Genomic DNA, 22,795 nt, shown 5'->3' on the forward strand with positions numbered 1-22,795 from the left:
AACAAATCCTATTTTACCATAACTGTATATGTATTACATCGGTTTCAATCAGGATCCCTAAAAGTTCGTGACCCTACTTTTGTAGCTAGAAGGATACGTGGGTAGGTATAAAAAAGGAAAATACAGAAGTTGGAACCAAATCATGGTGAATAATTAAAAAAGAGGATGCTATGACCTTAGGAAAAGCAAGAAAAAGTCCCATCAATGTGGTAATATTGAAATCCAATTTCAGTTCTACCCCTGGATTTACCTGAAACAGCACTTACCCCTCCTTTGCTCTATACTCAACAGAAAAATATTCCTCCCCTCCAACGCTATTTAAACCACCATTGTCTACTGTTTCCTCTTCCTTTACTTCTGTCAACTCTGGCTACTCCTTCCAGTCTGCTTTTGTCCATCTCCTTCCTCTGTTCAGTTCTTAAATGATACTGCCTATGGCTCCAGGCCTGCTCCCATACTTCCCAACTACAGAATCTCAGCTAGGGGAACATGGGTCTAAATCTACACCTACACCTCCACTGGTTAGTTCTACCGGGATGTCCCTTAACTTTGCACCTCTATGCCTCCCTACACAAAACATTTCCTAAACCCCCTGCCATGGTCCACTCAGTTGCTCAAGCCAGAAACCATAATCACCCCTGACAGCCCTTCTCTCTCCTGCATTCTATTAGCCACGAATCCTGCTGATTCTACTGCAGAAATAGCTCTGGATTACAAGCATCCTCAAAACCCTTAGCTCAGGTCATCTTCCTCTCAAGAACAATTATAAACTCTTAATTTGTTTCTGTGCTATCAGTCCCTCTAAACTTTAATCTATTCTTGGAATTATTTCAGTTACTTTAAAAAAGAAGAAGTGAGAACACCAACAAAAAATAATACCCTGGTGATTCTCTCTGACTGAAGGCTCTTATTAGCTCTATACTATCTCTACCCTAGAGTCAAAAGGCGTGGCACACAACCACCTTTCCTATCTACTTCCAATCTGCTCTTCACACCCCCTCTTTCCCTACCATTCCCACTTCTGAATCCTAAATTCTAACCAAGTACTTTTCCTACTTCCCTGAATCCCCTTATGACTGGGCTGTTGCACTTCTCCATCAGGAATAATGTTTCCTGCCCCCAAAATAAACTTCTACTCTTATCTTCCTCTACTTCCCTTGGTGCCTTTCATACATGTTAGAGCACTTATCAGTTCATACAAGAACATGTTACTATACCTGCCAGTCACCTTCACCTCATCACCCACTGAATGCCTTACTCATACTCATGCTCATGCTCTTGACATCATTAGTACCACCTGCACCACCAGTATCATCACCACACCAACAGCTAATACTAAATGTTCAAAGCATTATGTATACTCAAGGCAACAGAGTTAGGAAGTAGTAGCTGCTCCAAACTATTAAACGAGGAAATACATAATGACCTGCATTTTGGCTTTCCCTAAAGGCACTGAGAGAAGCAGCTGCCAGAAATTAAACTTCTGGATTGCCCTTACCACAACCAGAAATTCCTGCCAGGGTACAGTGCTTTGGAATCCTGTATGGGTCCTAAAATCTCAGAAAAGAAGAGAATCCAACTGCTTGCCTCGAAGCCAATCCTGTCCAAAACTCTGGAAGTGAATAGATGGGTTACACTTTCTGCTGGTAACAGATGAGTAGCATCCAAATGAAGAAGTCCACCAATCTGTAGTTTACTTCAAATGTTAATTAAATTAATAAATTTAACTAACTGAGTTTCCTCACTGTCCTTTCATTCAGTCATTTCCTTTGACATTATTAACTGTCATCCTACTTACTCACATTCCCTTTGGCATACCGCTACAGAGAACCATGGTGTTTTTGAGCTGGAAAGAAATCCATAAACCTTTCAGTCCTACCCTTGTTTTCCAGATAACCAAAAGCTGACAGATACTACATGAATACCTAAGACCTCACAATGATTTGGAGGTACAACCAGGGCTTAATTCTAAGACTTCTGGTCTAGAGTTTGTTGCCTTTTTTTTTTTCACTAAAAGGGTTCAAGTGACTATAAAAATACAATGTAAAATAAACCTCCAGAGAATAAAACCATTTCTGTATTTAAAGGTTTTTTTCTGAATTAAAAAGTCATTGACTTTTTTAAAAACTCCAGTACTGAAAGGCTGTATAATGAGTCGGTGTCTGTGATCTATTAGGTTCCTTACATGCTTCCTTCTATACCCCAGCTCTGTGAGATAATAAGAAAGAGAAGAGAAAAAAACCACAGATCTGGGATCTTTCCTCAAAAATTCTTACCCAGTGAAATAAGTCAAGCGGAGAAAGACAACTATCGTATGATCTCACTGATATGAGGAAGTGGTGATGCAACATGGGGGCTTAAGTGGGTAGGAGAAGAATCAATGAAACAAGATGGGATTGGGAGGGAGACAAACCATAAGTGACTCTTAATCTCACAAAACAAACTGAGGGTTGCTGGGGGGAGGGGGGTTGGGAGAAGGGGGGTGGGGTTATGGACATTGGGGAGGATATGTGCTTTGGTGAGTGCTGTGAAGTGTGTAAACCTGGCGATTCACAGACCTGTACCCCTGGGGATAAAAATATATGTTTATAAGAAATAAAAAATTAAAAAAAAATTCTTACCCAGAGTTAATCCTGTAGTTATAGCAGTTGCTATTCCTGGGGACAAAAAGAGAAATAAAATTTAATCATCAATGGCAGATGACATTTTGGGGGGTTTATTACAAGGGCAAGACTTAGAGTCATCCTCAGGATATGATACTACAACAACCAGTATCTTCTACCATAACCGCTAATAGAAACGTTCTTCCTATAGCACTGGTTTTCAAATTATAGGCTATATATAATTATATAGGGAATAAGATTTATAAATGCAAACAACTACTGCTTATAACAACATTAGGCAAGGAGAAAAAAATCTACTCTAAGCAAACACTGGCACACAAAGTCATTTCAAGAAGCTCACTGGAGGCTCCCGCATTCCTGTAGTTCTTACATTTTTTTAAAAGATTTTATTTATTGATTTGACAGAGAGAGATCACAGTAGACAGAGAGGCAGGCAGAGAGAGAGAGAGAGAAAGAAGCAGGCTCCCTGCTCAGCAGGGAGCCAGATGCGGGACTCGATCCCAAGACCCTGAGATCATGGCCTGAGCCGAAGGCAGCGGATCAACCCACTGAGCCACCCAGGCACCCCCAGTTCTTACATTTTCTATGTGTGGCTGTGAAAAGTTGCAATCAAAGCTGGAATGTCAATGCATAAAGTGGTAACAGAGACCAAGAGGCCCTGAGGGTACAGAATAAAGAGTAAATAAAGAAATAAGCTTTTGAAATGGCAGCATTACTGAAACATATTTTTAATAACCAAATATCTTTAAGTATTAAAAAACAGATTTTTATTATCGAAATGTCTACCAGAAACCTTGACCTCTTGCCCTTTTCCCATCAAAACAACTGTTTTAATAATATAAAAACTTAAAACGCCTCTTAGGAAGGTAAATTATAATGTTACAGCAAGAAAGGATGCTGACTGCCCCACATATGCTAAATTAAATTAGCATCCAAATTGGTAAACTTGACTTATCTTCACTAAGGTGAAACACTGCATTATATACTCTAATGTAAAAATTAAATTAATTCTTTATATTTAAAGAGGTATATCTTCTTTGTATCAAGTATGCCAAAAAAGAAGTTATTTTGAAAAGAGATATCTTGGGATGCCTGAGTGGCTCAGTTGGTTATTAAGTGGCTGCCTTCAGCTCAGATCATGATCCCAGGGTCTTGGGATCAAGTTCTGCAATGGGCTCCTTGCTCGGTGGGAGCCTGCCTCTCCCTCTGCCTCCTACTCCCCCTGCTTATTCTCACTCTCTCTGATGAATAAATAAAATCTTTCTTAAAAAAAAATCTCCTTTCTTTAAATTTGTGCCTCTTCTATTTTTAGGATTTATTTAATTTTGAGAAAGAGCTTGGGGGAGGGAGGGTGCAGTATGCAACAGGAGGATAGGGAAAGAGAGAGAGAATCTCAAGCAGACTCCCCAAGGAGCTAAAAGCCCAAAGAAGGTCTCATTCTGCAAGCATGAGATCATGACCCGAGTGGAAATCAAGAGTTAGACCCTTAACCAACAGAGCCATCCAACAACCCCTAAATGTGTGTTTTCCTTTACACTAGAATAGATCATAACCAATGTTAGGCCTATCACTGGCCCTTAATTCCACATCCCTATATATTTTTACATCTTAATATCTACCAATTTTTAGGTCTGACACCAATGACAATCCCTATAAAGGGAAGAGATCTAAAGCAGAACCTTAAAAAGAATATCCCATACCTATTCCCTGAAATGTGACAATGCTCCTTACCTGTATATGTTCCTCCCAGAGTGAAACCAGTGCTAGGTTTTGATCCAAAGAGCCTGGTTCCAAAACCACCTGAAGGAGCAGATGTTGTTGCAGGAGTTGCAGTGCTTCCAAGAGTTCCAAAATTGAGCCCCACTGAAGGGTTGCTTATTTATAAAAAACACAAAATAAAGTCTACTAGAGCCAGTATTTCCTTAAGAAAAATAAAAATTAACTCTTCAAGGTTAAACACCTTTCTTTTCACATATTCAATATATTCCCATAAAATACAAAAAGAACTAACAATTTATTTTTAACCAACCAAATTCAAATATTCTCCTGTTCTCTTTAAAAATAAGTCACATACAAAAGATTTCAGATCCCAGGAAATCATACACATTATCACATATTCTCCTTTTCTAAGTTTTATTGACAGTTAGCATATTTTAAAATGGCCACAGAGAAATCCTATGAATGTGGATCATTTTCCTCTTGAATGACTCACGTATAGTTTACATTTCTAAATACATTTGTTCTTTCCCAACTACTAAATAAAGAAAAATAAAACATACTCAGAAAAGTTATTTTAAGTGATCTTGGCCACCTCTCTGTTGCTTTATCACCATATTCATGGATTTAGGCAGGGACAGGGGGATACAGTTACTTTTCTTGTCACCAAAACAGCATCAAGAACTGGGGTAGGAGGGGCGCCTGGGTGGCTCAGTGGATTAAGCCGCTGCCTTCGGCTCAGGTCATGATCTCGGTGTTCTGGGATCGAGCCCCGCATCGGGCTCTTTGCTCAGCGGGAGCCTGCTTCCCTCTCTCTCTCTGCCTGACTCTCTGCCTACTTGTGATTTCTCTCTCTGTCAAATAAATAAATAAAATCTTAAAAAAAAAAAAAAAAAAAAAGAACTGGGGTAGGGGTGAGAAGAGGAAAAGGACTAAACATAACCTGGCAAGAGTAAAATACAAAGTAAAATTACCCTCTATCCAGATTATGTGTTCATAAGCATAAATTCTCTTCAGAGTTTCTGAAAGCTTAAAAAGAACAGCTGGTAATAGCAAGTGATGTGAACAAAGTTCACAACTTTCAACTGTTCTTATCAAAACTCAGGGGCTCATATTTGCTATCTATAGTGGGAGAACAAATTATTAAAATAAACAAAATGTCTTGACAACCTGACACTTCCAAAAATTGTACAGGAGAGTTAAAAGAGATTATAACACATAACATAATGGGAGCTCCCATTCATCCTATATAGGTATCTTTATTCTGTCTTGTCTGCCCCTTCCAAACAGACATAATCACAAGATAAGTCAAGGTCAGTTTTAAAAAGCTTACATCTGGGACACTGCAATTTAAGGAGGTAGCAGTGTTATGGCTGGGTTCCAGTAGCAGCTCTCCAATGTCCTGGGACTTGTGTGACATAACTTACCCTTCTTGATCCTCTGTTTCCTCATATGCAAAATGTTAATAACTGTGCCCACTTAACAGATTTTTTGCAAGAGTAAGAGATTATGCATGGTGAATTAACTTCACTTAATAAATGTTATTACTGTCATCATCAGGAACTTAATAAATTCAACTAAACACATTTTATACAATGTATTACACCACCCAATCACTGTGAGGGGAATAGAACTTGAAACCAGTCATCAACACTGAGTGGGGGGGGGGCAAAAAAAAAAAGGGAGCAGGCCCTGTGTCTTAGTTTATCACTGATTTTAAAATGATCTCTAGGAACATAGTTATGTGAACTACAGAAGGTTGGCAAAACAGGGTTGCCAGGTCTCACCAACAAAGCACAAAGCTTTGAACACTTAATCAACTGAGCTAAAAAGGTATTTTAATAAATGTTATTGGCAAAATTTGAAGACCTCAAATTAAGGAAATGGTAATTATGCTCTCCTCCCTCCCAAATAATTCAGTAATCCCAGTTGGTTTTACTGCTATTCCATAAACATATAAAGATGCACAATGAAATTATGTATTTTTATTTTTCCTGAAATTATGTATTTTTAGACAAAATATTTAAAATTACTTGACAACTTAAGATAACTGAAGACACAAGGCACTGTTTCATAATTAGATGTGAAAACATTACTGAAGAAATACATCAAAGTGGTATCTTCTTACTCAAGAAAGCAAAAAAGAAATTTCTCTGCAGGAGAGAAATTTATTTAAAAGCTACCCCAAACAGGACCAAGTTTTGCGTCAACCCACTATTATCTGCCAATGGCTCATCAGAATGTGTTACAGTTGACTCCAACAGGTCAGGAATATTGTTTTCACTTCTCCAGCATGCCCTAATGTGGACTTAGAAAGTGGCATTTAGGGAGCACTTACCAAGTGCCTGATATGATGTTAAGTACTTGACTCATCAGCAACTCTGTTCCAGATGCGGGAACTGAGGCTTGGAGAGTGACTTCCCTAAAATGACTTACCTAAAGAGACCAAATCGGGATGCCTGGGTGGCTCAGGGGGTTAAAGCCTCTGCCTTCGGCTCAGGTCATGATGCCAGGGTCCTGGGATCGAGTCCCGCATCAGGCTCTCTGCTCAGGAGGGAGCCTGCTTCCTCCTCTCTCTATGCCTGCCTCTCTGCCTACTTGTGATCTCTGTCTGTCAAATAAATAAATAAAAATCTTTAAAAAAAATAGAGACCAAATCATCAGATGGCACTAGGGGAATTCAGGTCTCCAAACCAGTACTCCACCAGACAAATGTTAAGACAGTGTCTCCCTTTCATTCAATAATCCAAGCTTCTTTCTTTCTTTCCTTTTTTTTTTAAAAAGTAATCTCTCCACCCAGTGTGGGGCTTTCACCATCCCAAGATCAAGAGTCATGCTGTTCTGACTGAACCAACCAAGGGCCCTTTATCTAGGCCCTTCTAAAGACTGTGTCCATGTTTCTAGCTGATCACTGTAATTATTTTACTCAGTAATTCAACAAATATTTATTAAAGCCCTCTTTATGTGCCAGGAACTGTCACAGGGACAGAGGATGGAGTGGTAAATTTAAGACTCAGATCCTGTCTTCAGGAAGTTTCTAATCAGTGAAAGAAAGGGATTAATCAAACATTCATTCATTCAAAAAATGTATAGAGCTCCACTGTCTACTGGAGATAAAAAAAAAAAGTATGAAAAGGTCGTCGCTTCGTGGAGCTTCCATTCTACTGCTGGGATCAGAAAATAAGTAAAAAAAATGCAATGAACTGATCACAACTGTGATAAGTGCTATGTTACAGGGTACAATAAAGATGGAAACCTCCTCCACACTGGCAGATCTAAAAAGTCCTCTCAGGGCGCCTGGGTGGCTCAGTGGGTTAAGCCGCTGCCTTCGGCTCAGGTCATGATCTCAGGGTCCTGGGATCGAGCCCCGCATTGGGCTCTCTGCTCGTTGGGGAGCCTGCTTCCCCCTCTCTCTCTGCTTGCCTCTCTGCCTGCTTGTCATCTCTCTCTGTCAAATAAATAAATAAAATCTTAAAAAAAATAAAAATAAAAATAAAAAGTCCTCTCTGGAGATGCCAACATTTGAGTCCTAAAAGACACTAGCTTGGCATATGAGGAAGGAGGTGGGAGGGTAATTCTAATGAGAGGGAAATGCCCCCAAGCAGGAAAGGGTTTGGCCAAGCCTCCCTGAGGAACTGAGAAGATGCCAAAGTTGATACAGCAGTATTTTTCAAAATAAGATTAGGAGTCATCAGGAGTATAAAATCAACTTAGCAGATCATAACTGCCATCTTAAAAATGAAATGGAACAGAACAGAAAATATCAAAGTGCATCACATAAATTAAGGGCAAGTATCTTTCTTTGAAACTTTGTTTCAGTTATTTCTTTGCCTGTACCTGAAATGAAATAATTCCTTTCCCAGTAAGTCTGTATTACTGAATTGGAACAAACTGAAATGAGGAGATGGGCTCAGGATGAATCTGACAAGGTTCCAGATTATTTGCTTGTGGATCATGGTAAGATTTATTTTTACTTCATTCCAAGGATAATGAAAAATCATTACAGTCAGTCAATGGGAATTTTAAAAATGACTCTGACTATATCTTTTTTAAAAAGATTGGCATCAAAGTATATTTTTGACACAGCAATTGCGATTCCATTGAACTAATCTAAGTAGGGGATGATAGGAATAGTTTTCGCCAAATATGAGAAGGGGTTACTGGTTGAAAACCTGGAAGAAAGAGCCAGTACCCTTATTTATTTCACCATCTAAAACAGAGTCCATTATATGGGACTGTGTTCAATAAATATTTGTTCCATGAATGACAAGAGCTTGCAACAGGGCGGTGGCACTGGAAGTGAAGCAAATGGAAACTAGGTAATTAAAATTAGCAGGCCTTTCTGATTAAGGGTGCAGAGAGAAAAGGAGGTATTAAGGGAAATTCCCAGACTTTTTCCTTGACTATGTAGTCTGTACCTCCCCCCTCTTCTTGGTAAATTACATTTTTTATTTTTTTTAAGATTTTATTTATTATTTGACAGAGAGAGAGAGAGAGAGCTCTCAAGTAGGCAGAGAAGGGGGGGGGAGGTAGGCCCCTTGCTAAGCAGAGAGCCCCATGGATCAACCCCAGGATCCTCGGATCATGACCTGAGCTGAAGGCAGAGGCTTAACCCACTGAGCCACCCAGGCGCCCCTGTACCTCCCCTTTTTAATATAAGGAAGATACTTTTGGCTTTTTACTCTACAATGACATCCCTCAAGCTTCAGGAGATACCTTGTAACATTTTCTATGCACACTTCTTGATGTAATGAACTCCTCCCCTTTTACCTTAAAAAGACTGAGTTCTAAAAATTAAATCTCTCACCATGAAAATGACCTTTGACTATTATTAATGTCTCTTTCTAAACCTCTGCTGGCTGTATTTCGTCATCGCCTGAAGCGGTGGTTTAGCAGGTTGCACAAAAACGATAAATACGCTACCAACATTTTTCAGTGTAACTAGAAGACAATGTGATTCATTTCACCATAACACTCACGTATACTAATACGCACACTGTTCAAAATGACGACCAAGAAATGCTGCAACACCTATTTAAAACAAAAAACTACAGTAACAAAGGACAGGGTTCCATGAGGTATCAAGAGGTGAGCTCGTTTAAAATACCACGAAATCATTAAAGCAGTGGAAAGTCCAAAACCGTATATCCTTCAATGAATTCTGAATTATCAGCGATAAAACTCTAATTGTCCCCCTTAACATTTTTCTATTGTCTTTTTCTGAAACCCCAGAATGACCCACAATGTCGTTCATTCGTTCTGCCTCAGACTGCCACACTGCTAGGGCTCAGCGTGAAATCCCAGGCCCTTTCACCCAGCCAGACCCCACTGGACAGGGACACTGGGTGAACCATTGCGGATTCTGGGACCTCACAACCCTATGACCATCCTCCCGACAAGACCCCCAAAGGCAGGACTATGAGGCTGATGCTGTGCAAGTTTGTCTTTTTCCCAGACCCACTAGAAAGGAACCCAGCGTGAAGGGAGAGGGACGGGCCCACCCACCGGAGTCTCACGGAGAGGACCAGCGCCGGGAAGGTGCAGAAGCGCTGTTACCTAGATGCCCCCGTCCGGAAGGAGAAACCGCCGCCTGCGCGGGTCCCGCCAGGGGCTTCGGTGGTGGAGCCCAGCATGCCAGTCCCGAAGGAGAACCCCGTGGACATGGCTGCCAGGGCTCAGCGCCGAAAGGAAGCTGCTGGGGTTCTGGACGTTCCTCTCTCCTCAAAGCCAAGGAGGGCCAGGTAGCATTGCTCTTGCCCAACCGCGACCTGGCGGGAACTTCAAGCCCTAGAGGCTGAAAAGACAAGGCCGAGGTGGGTGGGGCAACCACCCGAGAGCACGTTCGGGCTCCCGCTGCGATCCTCCATCCCACCGGGAGCGAGCCCACGGGCAAGGCACCCTGGTATGGGGGGCGAGATTCACGACCGCGCAGGGCATCCTGGGAGGGGGCGGGCTGCACCGGATGGGACTCCAGTTCTTAAAGGGTAGGCGCCTGGCATTCAACAACAAAACCATTTCCTTTAGTTCTGTATTTGCATATGTGTTGATGTAATCTGTCCTCCAAGGCTGTTGAATATTATTGCTTATGTCTTTCCTTACTGCTAAAAGGATGCGTGGAATCCCAAGGTGGGGAGGGCCCTACTGAGCAGTCCAAGCCCTGTTAGAGAAAAGGAGGCGCGCTCAGTCGTCGGTAGGCTGCCATCCCTTCCCGGAGAAGGACGGGTAGCTTGTCTTTCCCTGACAGTTTGGAAATGAACTGATAGCAATTTATTCATCCGCTCCACAGCTTTTGGAGCCCGCTAAGCGCAGTCATTGAGAGTTGCCACCCAGGAAGCTCAGAGAGCGTCCTTTGGTGGGGGGTGGCCGATCCCGTTGGTGGTGCTGAAAGACCCGCGGATCCCCTTACCCAAGAATTCAACAGTTCCACAGGATGCAAACAGCAAGAGGTTCTTTATTGTTACGCAGGCACCTGCGGGTGGTCAGCGCGCGCCTGCGGGTGGTCAGCAGCTCCTGCTAGCTGAGCACACCTGGCTGGGGTGGTGCAGGATTTTTATAGACAGGTACAAACAAGTCCCGGATGGGACAGGGCCGATTGGCTGACAATTTGAACATTTAAAAAAAGGCATACTTGGTGTTAGAGGATTGGCTTTGGAAGACCCCCTCGCGCGAAGAGAAAGGCGGGAAGGGGAAACAAAGAGGGGAAGTTTGACCTTATTACTCAGCAGAAAGACATCCTGCCTACCTGACTATGCAGCCCCCTGTCTACGTGACCTACATGACCATGCAGCCCCCTTGCCTACGTGACCTACGGGACCATGCCCCGGCTATTAGGAGAGGGTATCTTGTTCAAACAGGAGTCAAGTGTCATGCCCTAAAAGCCAAGCGGTTACAGAAAGGCAAAAGAGCAGTTACATTGAATTCAACCCTGGGGGAAAGGTCTTTTCATTGCAAGGGGAGGAGGGGTACTTTTACACAACAAAAGAGCAGTTAATTAGTTAACGACGGGGGGGGGGTCTTTCAGTGCTGAGCAAACCCCCTGGACGTCAAACGATGTGGTCAAGTCCACGAAGTTTTTGCAGCATATCCTGCTGGGTAGGAGTCTGGGTCTCCGGGCCCATCGCGACGATGGCTACCTTCTGGCTTGGGTTTTGCATTGCTCTGACGCCTCTTTGCTACCTACCAGAGGAACTGCCAAGTGGAAGGGCTAAGTACAGAAACAAGCACAATATAGTGCGGAATTTAAGAGTTCCAAGAGCAACCCCTAAACATAAGAAAAATGTAGATTTAAGGAAGAGATCCCCTCTTGTAGAAGCATCAGGAGAACTTCATGTCTGGTGCATTTAAGGTGCTGTCATCATAATGTGGGTCTTTATTCAGAGATTGTTACATTACTCTCCCAAATGGTTTTCCTACTTGTGATTTCTTCCAGTAAAATTCATCCCATAAGCAACCACCAGATTTGCTCTCCTAAAACACAATTTTCACCACTGCACTGCCTTGATGAAACACCCAGTGGCCCTTTAGGCTAGCATTCGTCCTCCATAAGACAAATCTAAGCTCAGGCCTCACAATTCCTCTTAATGCAGCACTTTCTCTAGTGCTGAGGTTGGGCATTGCTGCCTCCTGTGGACTGAATACTGTCCCTCTAAAATTCTTGTGTTAAAGCCTTAACCTCCAATGTGATGGTGTTTGAAAATAGAGCCTGTGGAAGGTATTAGGTTTAGATGAGGTCACGAGGGTGAGGCCCTCATGATGGGATTAATTCCCTCATAAGAAGAAACAGTAGAGACCTCTATTTCTCCATTTCTTGAGGATACAGCTAAAAGGCAGCCTTCTTAGGCAAGGGGAGAGCTGATGGGCACCTTGATCTTGAACTTCTTAGCCTCCAAAACTGTGAGAAATTTCGCTTGCCACCCAGACTGTAGTATTTTGTTATGGCAGCCTGAGCACTTACACATTACCTCTGTGTGTGTTTAATTAAAAAACCTAAATAGCATTTTAGATATTATGGACATCACCATAAGAATAATTAAAAAGTGATGTATTTGAACTGTAATTTAAAGAAAAATTTCATAGTGACTGAACAGGAGGAGGAAAAAATGAAATATCGAGGGTTTTAGAGCTTCAGTGATCTAGAAAATGTTATTATCAGTGATAACTTGTAAGATGGTTAATAAGAGGACCATGATGAAAAAATGTAGGGTATTTTGACTGGAAAAAAAAAAGATCCAGACGATTTTTGGAGGAAGATAGAATGTGGCTCCCTACATCTTTTAATTCCATTGTGTATTCTTTCCAAAACTTTTGAAGACTATCAACATAAAATTAGTAAGTTCAAAATGCTTGGCCTAGGAGTACCGGGGTGGCTCAGTCAGTTAAGTGTCTGCCTTCCACTCAGGTCACAATCCCAGGGTTCTGGGATGGAGTCCAGCACCAGCCTCCTTGCTCAGCGGGGAGTCTACTTCTCACTCTCCCTCTGCCTGCCGCTCTCCCTGCTTGTGCTCTCTCTCACAATCTCTCTGTCAAATAAATAAATAAATAAAATCTTGTTTAAAAAACAATGCTTGGCACGCACAGTTTATATGTTGATTAATAAAACATGTAAGGTTAGCTGGAAGGAAAATGCATGTAAAAATGTAGTAGGGACGAATATGTATTCATAATAAGGGAAACTGATGTGGGCCATATAGGAATTAACTTCTCAATCATTCTGTAAATCCTAAACAGTTTTAAAAATAAGTTTATAAGGGGCGCCTGGGTGGCTTAGTTGGTAGAGCATGCAACTCTTGATTCTCAGAGTTGTGAATTCAAGCCCATGTTGGGTGTGAAGTCTACATTTAAAAAGCTAAATAAATAAAATATAAGTTTATAAAAGAAAGTGAGAAATTTGAGTTAGATAAAAGTTTGAGTTCGGGGGGAGCCATTCAAATTGATAAAGTATTCCTTTAACTTTATAAAAGTTTTAGTATGGCATTTTTGTCTTGTATCTGGCAGAGTAGTTTAAATTATGCAGAAGTAACCCCTGAGCTGCCACAGAGAGGAGGGCTGCAGGGATGGAAAGCAGACTACTTAATGGACAGCAGTATTACAATCTATAACATGGCTCTAGATACACTGAGTGTAAGACTGGACCTCAAAGACCTTTTCTCATATAAATTCTTCTGCCTGTCATATTAGCAAAAAGAAAACACTTTACCTCCTTTATTCTACAGAACTAGAACTCCAAAGAAAGCAGTTTCTATAAACCAGCAATGTGGTTATTAAATGGAAAGCTTGATGTAAAATGTCCATGTAAATTTCATGCCTATTTAAGCCTAAAGTCTATGCATCCAGGCAAAACCATGCAGCACAGGCATTTGGCTTAACTGTACTCATTTAGAATAACACATTCTATTCCAAAGGCTGTTTCACATATTCCTCTTTGACATGGGGGACCTGAATCCGTAAATCAATTCTATGGGAATTACCACTTTCCAAGGATGAAGAAAATGATTCAGATTCTAAATTATGTAACAAACCACATTCCTTCCCTTTGTTTTTTTATATTATTTGAATCATGCTAAGAAAACCATCTTTTGCAGAGTTACTGGCTATACGGTGATGTTGCTAATGTCAGAATCAAACTGAATTATCCAAAAGGCAATAGCATTGTAAAACAAAATTAATTTCAACTTGCATTAAAATGGCTAAAGAAGCTTGTTTCCGTGGTATGCTCAGATCAGGATAACTCTGAGAAGCATCATTTGAGAAGTTCTAACATAGAAAAGAAGCTGGAATCTTAAGTCTATTTAAGTGGATCAGCAATATATATCATCTCCTGGTGTAGGCAAGGCTTGGCCTTTTGCTCTGGCGCTCAGGCGGACTCGGGACTAGGCCAATGCCTTCCCCAAAAGAGAGGAGAGGCGACAGGATCCCTGCACACCGCCCTTGCACTGGGATGGGAAGCTGTGGGGCACTGTCCCCACTCCATCCCCGGACACCCCGTGCCTCCGCGAATGCTTCCACATCCTGGAGGAAGATGGCATCTGACTGCCCATTCCTCCAGGAGCTGTTTCTGCGAGTTCAGGGCCGGGCGCCTGGTGGCAAGCCCACGGTTTGGTGGATTGCTTTGATTTTCTATTCATGGTATCAGATGAGTTTAAGGGAGCATAATCCAATAAAAAATTTAAAATTAATTTTAAAAAATAAGAAAAAAAACATTTTAATGTCTTTGCCCTTGTGGTTCCTGCAAATAAAACTACAAGAAAGGACTGAGAACATTTTATTTTTTTCTATTTGTTTTTCTTCAGTTTGGACCTCCTCCTTAGGTCTCTGATCAAAGAATGCTTACACAGACTCTGTAGTGTAGAAAGGACAAAATATCATATTACAAAATATTCCATTCCTATCCTTTTGTATACCCAGAATAATAAGTTAATATATGTGCTGCCAAAGGAGCACACCAGAGCAATAAGTTAAATGAAGATTGTACTGGGAAGATAAAACAATTATTCCATAAAATGAGTGGGTTTGGAATGGGACATGAAGGGCGGACTTGTGAGTTAGGAAAAAATATATATATAAAGACTTAATGAAGGTTTAATTAAAGCATAACAACTATGCTGTATTCCTGAAATATATTAAAATGATGATATGGAAATACCTTGCCTAGTACTTAATATCTCACAGAGTAACATCAAATCATCTATTAATCCTTTCTACTAACAGCTGTTCCTCTTTGTTTCACTTTACATAACATGTGATGGATTGACATTTGTAGAAATAAGAAGGAAACATGGAAGAAAGTGAACAATTAGAAAGGATCAAAATACAGTAATAAACCAGGTAAATAACCAGTGAATATTATTATAGTAAATATATGCACATTTATAAACTGAGAATTTTCAGGAGTGACAGCCAATGTAGAAAATCGAGATGGTGTTATAGAAAATTCCATAAAACCCTTTGCATTAGTTTAACAGCCTGGTATAATATTTAGAAACCTGTGTAATTTCTTTGAGCAGTTAAGCATAGAAAAACATGGCTGAAATAATGATAAACACATAACATTTACTTAAATTTTTGTTTATTTTTATCCTTTAATGCCCATATTGTGTTCATAATATCCTAAGTATTTGTGGTTGTTAGAGCAAAGTAAATTTGAAAATTTCCATGGAGAGGGGAAATGGTATCTGTTTGTAAAACAAAACAAAACAAAACAAAAACACAGGGCACCTTTCCTATGGTTGTGAACTGCCCTTCCCTTACTGCTCAATGCATTTTCATTAACACCCACCTCACAGTCCATAGGCAGCCATCTGTGTTCCCATCTTTAAGAAATTTTATCCTACAAGTCTTTCCTCATGACACTGTTGCCTATTACATAAACCAAACAAACATTCAACCTCTTGGAATGGAATCAGAAACCCACAAAGCTGACTGCTGTCAGGACTCATAAAGAAGGCAATTAATAAATTTATTATTTAGGAGAGCAGTTGTTTGCTTTCCAAAAATCCATGCAAAATTGGAATGTTATCCAGAGTGTATATCAAACTAACTAAGCTAAAAGTGTCTTTTTATCTCAGGTTCACCCATTTGACAATCATTATATTTTCTCCTTTTTCTCTGGTTTGGTCAGCTATGCTAGTGTCAGAACACTTAATTCATTCAGTCAATCAACAAAGACCTATTTAGTACTAATTTTTTGTGGGTGTGATGAATAAGACAAATATCTTCCACAATGGAGCATATGATCTAGAGTTTAAAATTCACATTTGAATTACTTACATACCACCACATACATGAATTACATACTTACCACCACAAATGTAAACAACACTTATAAAATTGATGATGTGAAGAAGACCTTAATTTTAAAAGCAATAAAATTGATATGTCTATTAGTAGAAATAAAAAATAGTCATATATTAACTAAAGTAAAATTTAGGGGTCCCTGGGTGACTCAATCAGTTAAGCAGCTGCCTTTGGCTCAGGTCATGATCCCAGGGTCCTGGGATTAAGACCTGCATCGGGCTCACTGCTGGGTAATAAGCCTGCCTCTTGATCTTCCTCTGCCTGCCACTCTGCCAACTTGAGCTCTCTCTCTCTCTGTCAAATAAACAAATCAAATCTTAAAAAAAAAAAGATAAATATAAAGTAACACTTACTGGAGATTTGGGGACGGTGATGTCATCAAGATGGCAACATGGATGTATGGATGGCTCCTAATTTATTGCAAAAGGTAAATGTATAGTCAAAACCAGATTCTCTAATATTGTAATGGTGATATATAAATCATTTACTAGGTTAGTTTAAATGTTAAAAAAACAAGCCTATTAAAAATAACTATAACTGCAATCATTTGTTATTGAAAGTACAATATAAAAATGATCTAAAATGTAAAAACATCAATAAACTGTTGTTATAGGAGAAGTTAAGTTGTTTTCAACATAAAATGGAATGTTATAACTAATGTATTTTATATAAGCTTAATGGTAAATATAAAAAATATGTAGTAGATACACAAAAGATTTTGATAAAGAAGTTAAAACATACTGCCACAAAAAGTCATCAGATTACAAACAAAAAGAACAAGACAGGAAATAAAAAGCAGAGCATCTACAAAAGAGCAGACAATTAACAGAGAAACAAAACAGATAAACACTGGGGAAAGAAAAAATTTAAAAAAAAAGGGAGGGCAAGGCAAACCATAATACACTTAACTATAAGTAACAAACTGTTTCTGGAGGGGAGATGGGCAGGGGAATGGGCTAAGTCAGTAATAATTATTAGGAGGTCACTTGTGATGAGCATTGAATGTTATATGTAAATGGTGAATTACTAAATTCTACTCCTGAAACTAATATTACACTATATATTAACTAAAATTTAAATAAATTATGAAATATAAAAAGAATGAAAGGCAATAGTTAAGTCCTTACCTATCAATAATTACTTTAACTGTAAGTGAATGGAATCATCCAGTTGGAAGACATAGAAAGGCTAGAATAGATTAAAAAAACAAACAAAAAATACAAGATCCAGCAATATGTTGCGTATAAAAGAATCACTTTAGCTTTAAGGACACACATGGGCAGAGAGTAAAGGGATGGAAAAAGATATTCCAAGCTAATGATAACAAAAGAAAACAAGGGTGGCAATAACTATAACAGACAAAATAGGGTTTATATAAGCTAAAAATCACCACAGGACTCAAAGAAAGTCATTATACAATAAGAAAAGTGTCATCAATTCATCAATACAGTAATTGTAAATATCATGCACCTAATATTGAGCCACATAAATATATAAAACAAATAATAACAAAACAAAAAGGAGAAAAAAATAGCAATACAATAGTATCCGGGGACAATAATACCCCACTCTTACCTATGGATAGATCATCCAGACAGAAAATCAATAAGAAAATAGTGAATTTAAACACTATGCCTGGACAACTGGGTGGCTCAGTCAGTTAAGCCTTTGCCTTTGGCTCAGGTCGTGATCCCAGGGTCCTGAGATAGAGTCCCACATTGGGCTCCCTGCTCAGGAGGGGGTCTTCTCACTCTGTCTCTGCCCTTACCCCTTGCTCATTCTCTCTGCCCTGCTCTCTCTCAAACAAACAAACAAAACAAAACAAACAAACAAGAACTATGTCAAATGAACCTAACATATTTACAAGATATTCCATCCAATAGTATCATAATAGATATTCTTCTCAAACACATGTGGAAAATTTTCTAGGATAGATCACATTTTAAACCACAAAACAAGAGTCCCCCCCAAATCAATAATATAGAAAGCATATCGAATATATTTCCAGCCAAAATAATATGAAACTAGAAATCAATACAGAAGGAAATTTGGAAAATTTACAAATACACAAACATACACATTTTTAAACAAACAAAAAATCAAAAAAAGAAGACAAAGTAGGAATAAAAATACATCTTGAGGAAAATAAAAAATATATATACCAAAAAATTATGAGAAGAGGCAAAGCAGTTATAAAAGGAAATTTTATAGCTATAAATGTATATATAAAAAAGATTTCAAATAAAGAACTTAATATAACAGCTCAAAAAAACTACAAAAAGAACAAAGTAAACTTAAAAGTAGCAAAAGGAAGGAAAAAAATAAAAATTAGGGCAGAAATAAATGAAAAATAGAATTAAAAAACTAGAAAGTTTTTTAAATGGTAAATAAAATTAGACTTGGTAATGGTAAATAAACAATGGACAATGGACATTGGGGAGGGCATGTGCTATGGTGAGTGATGGTGAGTGCTGTGAAATGTGTAAACCTGGTGATTCACAGACCTGTACCCCTAGGGATAAAAACACATTATATGTTTATAAAAATAATTAAAAAAATAATTTTAAAAATCCATTAAAAAAAACACACATATTGCAAGCCCAGAGCTAATCTTATATTCAATCAAAAAAGTTTGAAAGTTTTTCCCTCAAAGATCAGAAAAAAGACAAGTGTGTCCACTTTCACTGCTCTCATTTGACATAGGAAGCAGTGTGTGTCTAAGAAAATGCTCCAGGTTGTAACAGAGAGTCAAGGCAATGGAACAAGATGGTTGCCAAGACTCCTACAAGACTAGAGGTCATTGGAGGGAAGAGTTCTTCTGGCTAAGTCAGAATATTCAGTAGAGACGCCGTAAGGAGCATGTGTTCGGAGCGGGATGAAATGATCCCTCAAAGAAAGCTGACTCTACAGATTCCCTAAACAAGGAGGAGAACAATTGTATAAAGGGTCAGAATTACCTCCTAATCTCCCACTGCCTATGTGACCGCCAGTAAAAGAAGGCAGAGAGTAGCTTCCAAAGGACTCAGGTCATGGAAAGGAAGGCAGTTCCAAAGGGAAAGGGAAGAAGGAATAGATGGGAAAAAGAAATTACACCTAGCGAGATTGTAGACATCAACTTTAACATTTCAACAATGACCTTCAGAGTGAATGACTGAAATTCTATTGAAAGAAAAGACCTCAATAGGTCAGTAAAAAATACACTCTACATAGAAGGAAGCAGAGGGTAGTATAGATTTTGTGGAAAGAAAAAGTATGAAAAGGGCTATATCGTACCCAAACGAATCCTCAAAGGCTGCTTTTCCCAGGTCTTGAGAAGGGACAATGGAAGGACACCCGATCCATGAACAGAGAAAGAAGACATTTCTGAATGACAAAGGATCCTTTTAGAAAGACATGGCTATCCTCAAGGTGTCTGCATGCGATGAGAAAACTCATGGAGATCAACCACATTCAAGCCCATCAAAGAAGGCTCAAGACTAATTAGTGGAAAGCTTGTCTTTCTTTCCTTGAGAGAGAATGAGTGAGAAAGAATATGAGAGAGGAGAAGATCCGTGGGAGAATCCGACTACCGAAGGAGCTGGGAGCCCGAGGAGGGATGAGATCCTGCCTGTCCAGGGTCATGACCTGAACCCAAGGCAGTGGCTGAACTAACAGAGCCACGCAGGTGCCCGTCTCCAGAAATTGGTCAACAACAGCTGAGGAGCACATGGTCGGCACCCTCAGTCAAGTGCCCAACTCTGGGTTCTGGCTCAGGTGGTGATCTCAGGCTCTTGAGATTGAGCCCTGAGGCAAGCTGTGGGCTCAGGGCAGAGTCCACTAGGTCTCTCTTTGGGTCCTGCCCTTGCCCCCTCCCCCACTCAAGAGTGCTCTTGCCCTCAAACAACCTTCCATACTCTTGTCGTTTATTAGGACCCCATGCGTCAACATTTGATTTTTACTTCTTGAATTTATGGAATTGTTTGATTGATTGACGGATTTGACAGAAAGACAGAGACAGTGAGTTAGGGAGTACAAGCAGTAGAATTGGGAGAGGAAGAAGCAGTCTACCTGCTGAGCAGTGAGCCCCAGGCAGGGCTTGATCCTAAGACACTGGCCTCAGGACCCTAGCAGAAAGCAGCCACCCAGGTGCCCCACTTCATGATTCAATCCGTTTTTCACGATTCAATCCGTTGGATGAAGCAACACTCTTTGGGGTCTGCCTCCTCTGGATTAACAGTAACATATTGTGTTTTCCTTTGGTTTTTTGGGATCACTGAGGATTTTAGGAATCTTTACATGTGTTTCTTGGCTGATGATTTTCTATACGAATTTCACTCATTATTTCCAGTTCTTGTACCTTCAGTGTTTCCTCCATCCCTTCTTAGACTCGCTAGGACGTCCCCTTCTAGGTTGATAGAAGAGTTCTTCAATTTTAGGTGTTCAATACTACGGAATGTTGTTTCTGCCTTCTTGAGCTGATTCTGTATCTCCTCGAAGCAGCACATCATTCTGTGTGTATGTGGGTATTGATGCAATCTAACCAATTTCATCTTTTCCTTAGAGTATAGAAACCATTGACATTTCATTAAATGACTGAGCCCCTCAATTTTTGCCCATTATCTTGCATTTTGTTTGCTTCATCCCTTTTTAGATCATTATTTATTTTATTAATTAATTAATTTATTTTTTATTTTATTTCATTTATTTTTTTAAATAAATATATAGTATATTATTATCCTCAGGGGTACAGGTCTGTGATTCACCAGGTTTACACAATTCACAGCCCTAACAGATCCCTTTTTAAAAATACATTTTTTACTTTAAATGTTTTTATTTATGTTTTTGTCAATTTATATTCTTTTTTAAAATTTTTATTTTCAGCATAACAGTATTCCTTGTTTTTACACCACACCCAGTGCTCCATGCAATCCGTGCCCTCTCTAATACTCACCACCTGGTTCCCCCAACCTCCCACCCCTCTCCCCTTCAAACCCCTCAGATTGCTACTTCTCTGCCATCTTGACTCCTCCCCAATCTCTTATATATTTTTAATAACAGTCCTCTATCAGATATGTCTTCTGCAATTTTTTTTCTCCCAGTGTGTGGCTTATCTTTTTATCTTCTTGACAATGTCTTTTGTGAAGCAGAAGCCTTCAGTTTTAATGAAGCCCAGCTTATTGATATTTTCTTTCATGGCGTGTGCCTGTGGTGTATATGTAAAAGAAAAAAAAATCTTTGTCATATCCAAGGTCATTTAGGTTTTCTCCAATGTTGTCATCTGTTTTATAATTGGATTTATATTTAGGTCTATGATCCATTTTGAGTTAATTTTGAAGGGTGTAAGGGCTCTGTCTAGATTAATTTTTTTAAGACTCTATTTATTTATTTGACAGAGAGAGAGATCACAAGTAGGCGGAGGCAGGCAGAGAGAGAGGGGGAAGCAGACTCCTTGCTGAGCAGAGAGTCTGATGCTCAATCCCAAGACCTTGAGATCATGACCTGAGCTGAAGGCAGAGGCTTAATCCACTGAGCCACCAAGGTGCCCTTAGATTTTTTTATTTTATTTTATTTATTTATTTGACAGAGAGAGATCACAAGTAGGTAGAGAAGCAGGTAGAGAGAGAGGAGGAAGCAGGCTCCCTGCTGAGCAGAGAGCCCGATATGGGGCTCGATCCCAGGACCCTGGGATCATGACCTGAGCCGAAGGCAGAGGCTTTAACCCACTGAGCCACCCAGGCGCCCCAGATTTTTTTTTTTTAATATATGTGGTTATCCAGTTGTTCCAGCACCATTTGTTGAAAAGAATATTTTTGCTTCTTTGTCAAAGATTAGTTGACTATATGACTATATTTATGTAGGTATATTTATGGGCTGTTTATTCTGTTTCATTGATCTACTTGTCTATTTTTTGCTAATCGTACTGTCTTGATTGCTGTAGCTTTGTAGTAAGTCTTGAAGTTGATTTTTATCAGTAAGACTTTGCTCTTCTTCAGTATTGTGTTGGTTTTTCTGAGTCTTTGACATCTCTATATGAATTATAGAATCAGTTGTTGATATCCACAAAATAACTTTTTGGAACTTTTATTGGGATCTTGTTGAGTCTATAGATCAAGCTGAGAATAACTGACATTGTGACAATATTGAGTCTTCCTATCCATAAACATGGAATATCTCTTCATTTATTTAGTTGTTCTGACATATTACCTTTGGGCTTTATAATTTTCCTCATATAGATGTTATAAATATTTTGTTAGATTTATACCTAAGCATTTCATTTTAGGGAGTGCTAATGTAAATGGTATTGTACTTTTAATTTCGAATTCCATTTTTTCATGCTAGTATACAGGAGAGTGATTGACTTTTGTATATTAACCTTGTATACTGGAACTTTGCAATAATTGCTTATTATTTCCAGGAATTTTTTGACAGTTTTGTTCCCTACATAAATGATCATGTCACTTACAAACAAAGACAGTTTTATTTCATCCTTATCAATCAGTATAATTTTTATTTCCTTTTATTGTCTTATTGCATTACCTACGACCTCCAATATGGTGTTGAGAAGGGACACTCTTGTCTTGTTCCTAATCTAGCAGGACAACTTATAGTTTCTCACCATTAAGTGTAATGTTAATTATGGGGGATTTTTTGTATATGTTCTTTATCCAGAATGTGTATTCTGT

At 39.4% G+C, this 22,795-nt stretch overlaps 1 protein-coding gene and 1 long non-coding RNA gene across 6 annotated transcripts in view; both read right to left on the minus strand.

Moving 5' to 3' along the window:
- LOC309865929 (nucleoporin p58/p45-like) overlaps positions 1–10,228 on the minus strand; it is a 58,281-nt gene extending 48,053 nt beyond the window's left edge. For all 5 annotated transcript variants that reach the window (XM_082732944.1, XM_082732946.1, XM_082732945.1 and 2 more), the window contains exons 1-3: positions 9,897–10,228; positions 4,356–4,498; positions 2,622–2,657 (exon numbers count right to left, since the gene is read on the minus strand). In XM_082732944.1, coding sequence (XP_082589070.1) covers positions 2,622–2,657; positions 4,356–4,498; positions 9,897–10,003 — 286 coding nt within the window. In that variant the 5' untranslated portion in view covers positions 10,004–10,228. The remainder of the gene's footprint in view (positions 1–2,621; positions 2,658–4,355; positions 4,499–9,896) is intronic.
- Positions 10,229–10,771: 543 nt separating this feature from the next.
- Positions 10,772–11,354, minus strand: LOC309864610. The gene is made up of 2 exons (XR_014311649.1): positions 11,155–11,354; positions 10,772–11,111 (listed from the first exon to the last, which is right to left on the minus strand). It is a non-coding gene; the product is annotated as an uncharacterized lncRNA (long non-coding RNA).
- Between the last annotated feature and the right edge of the window lie 11,441 nt (positions 11,355–22,795).

The sequence above is a fragment of the Mustela nivalis genome (assembly GCF_964662115.1).
Source record: "Mustela nivalis genome assembly, chromosome: 5".
In the NCBI taxonomy this organism is placed as follows: Eukaryota; Metazoa; Chordata; class Mammalia; order Carnivora; family Mustelidae; genus Mustela; species Mustela nivalis.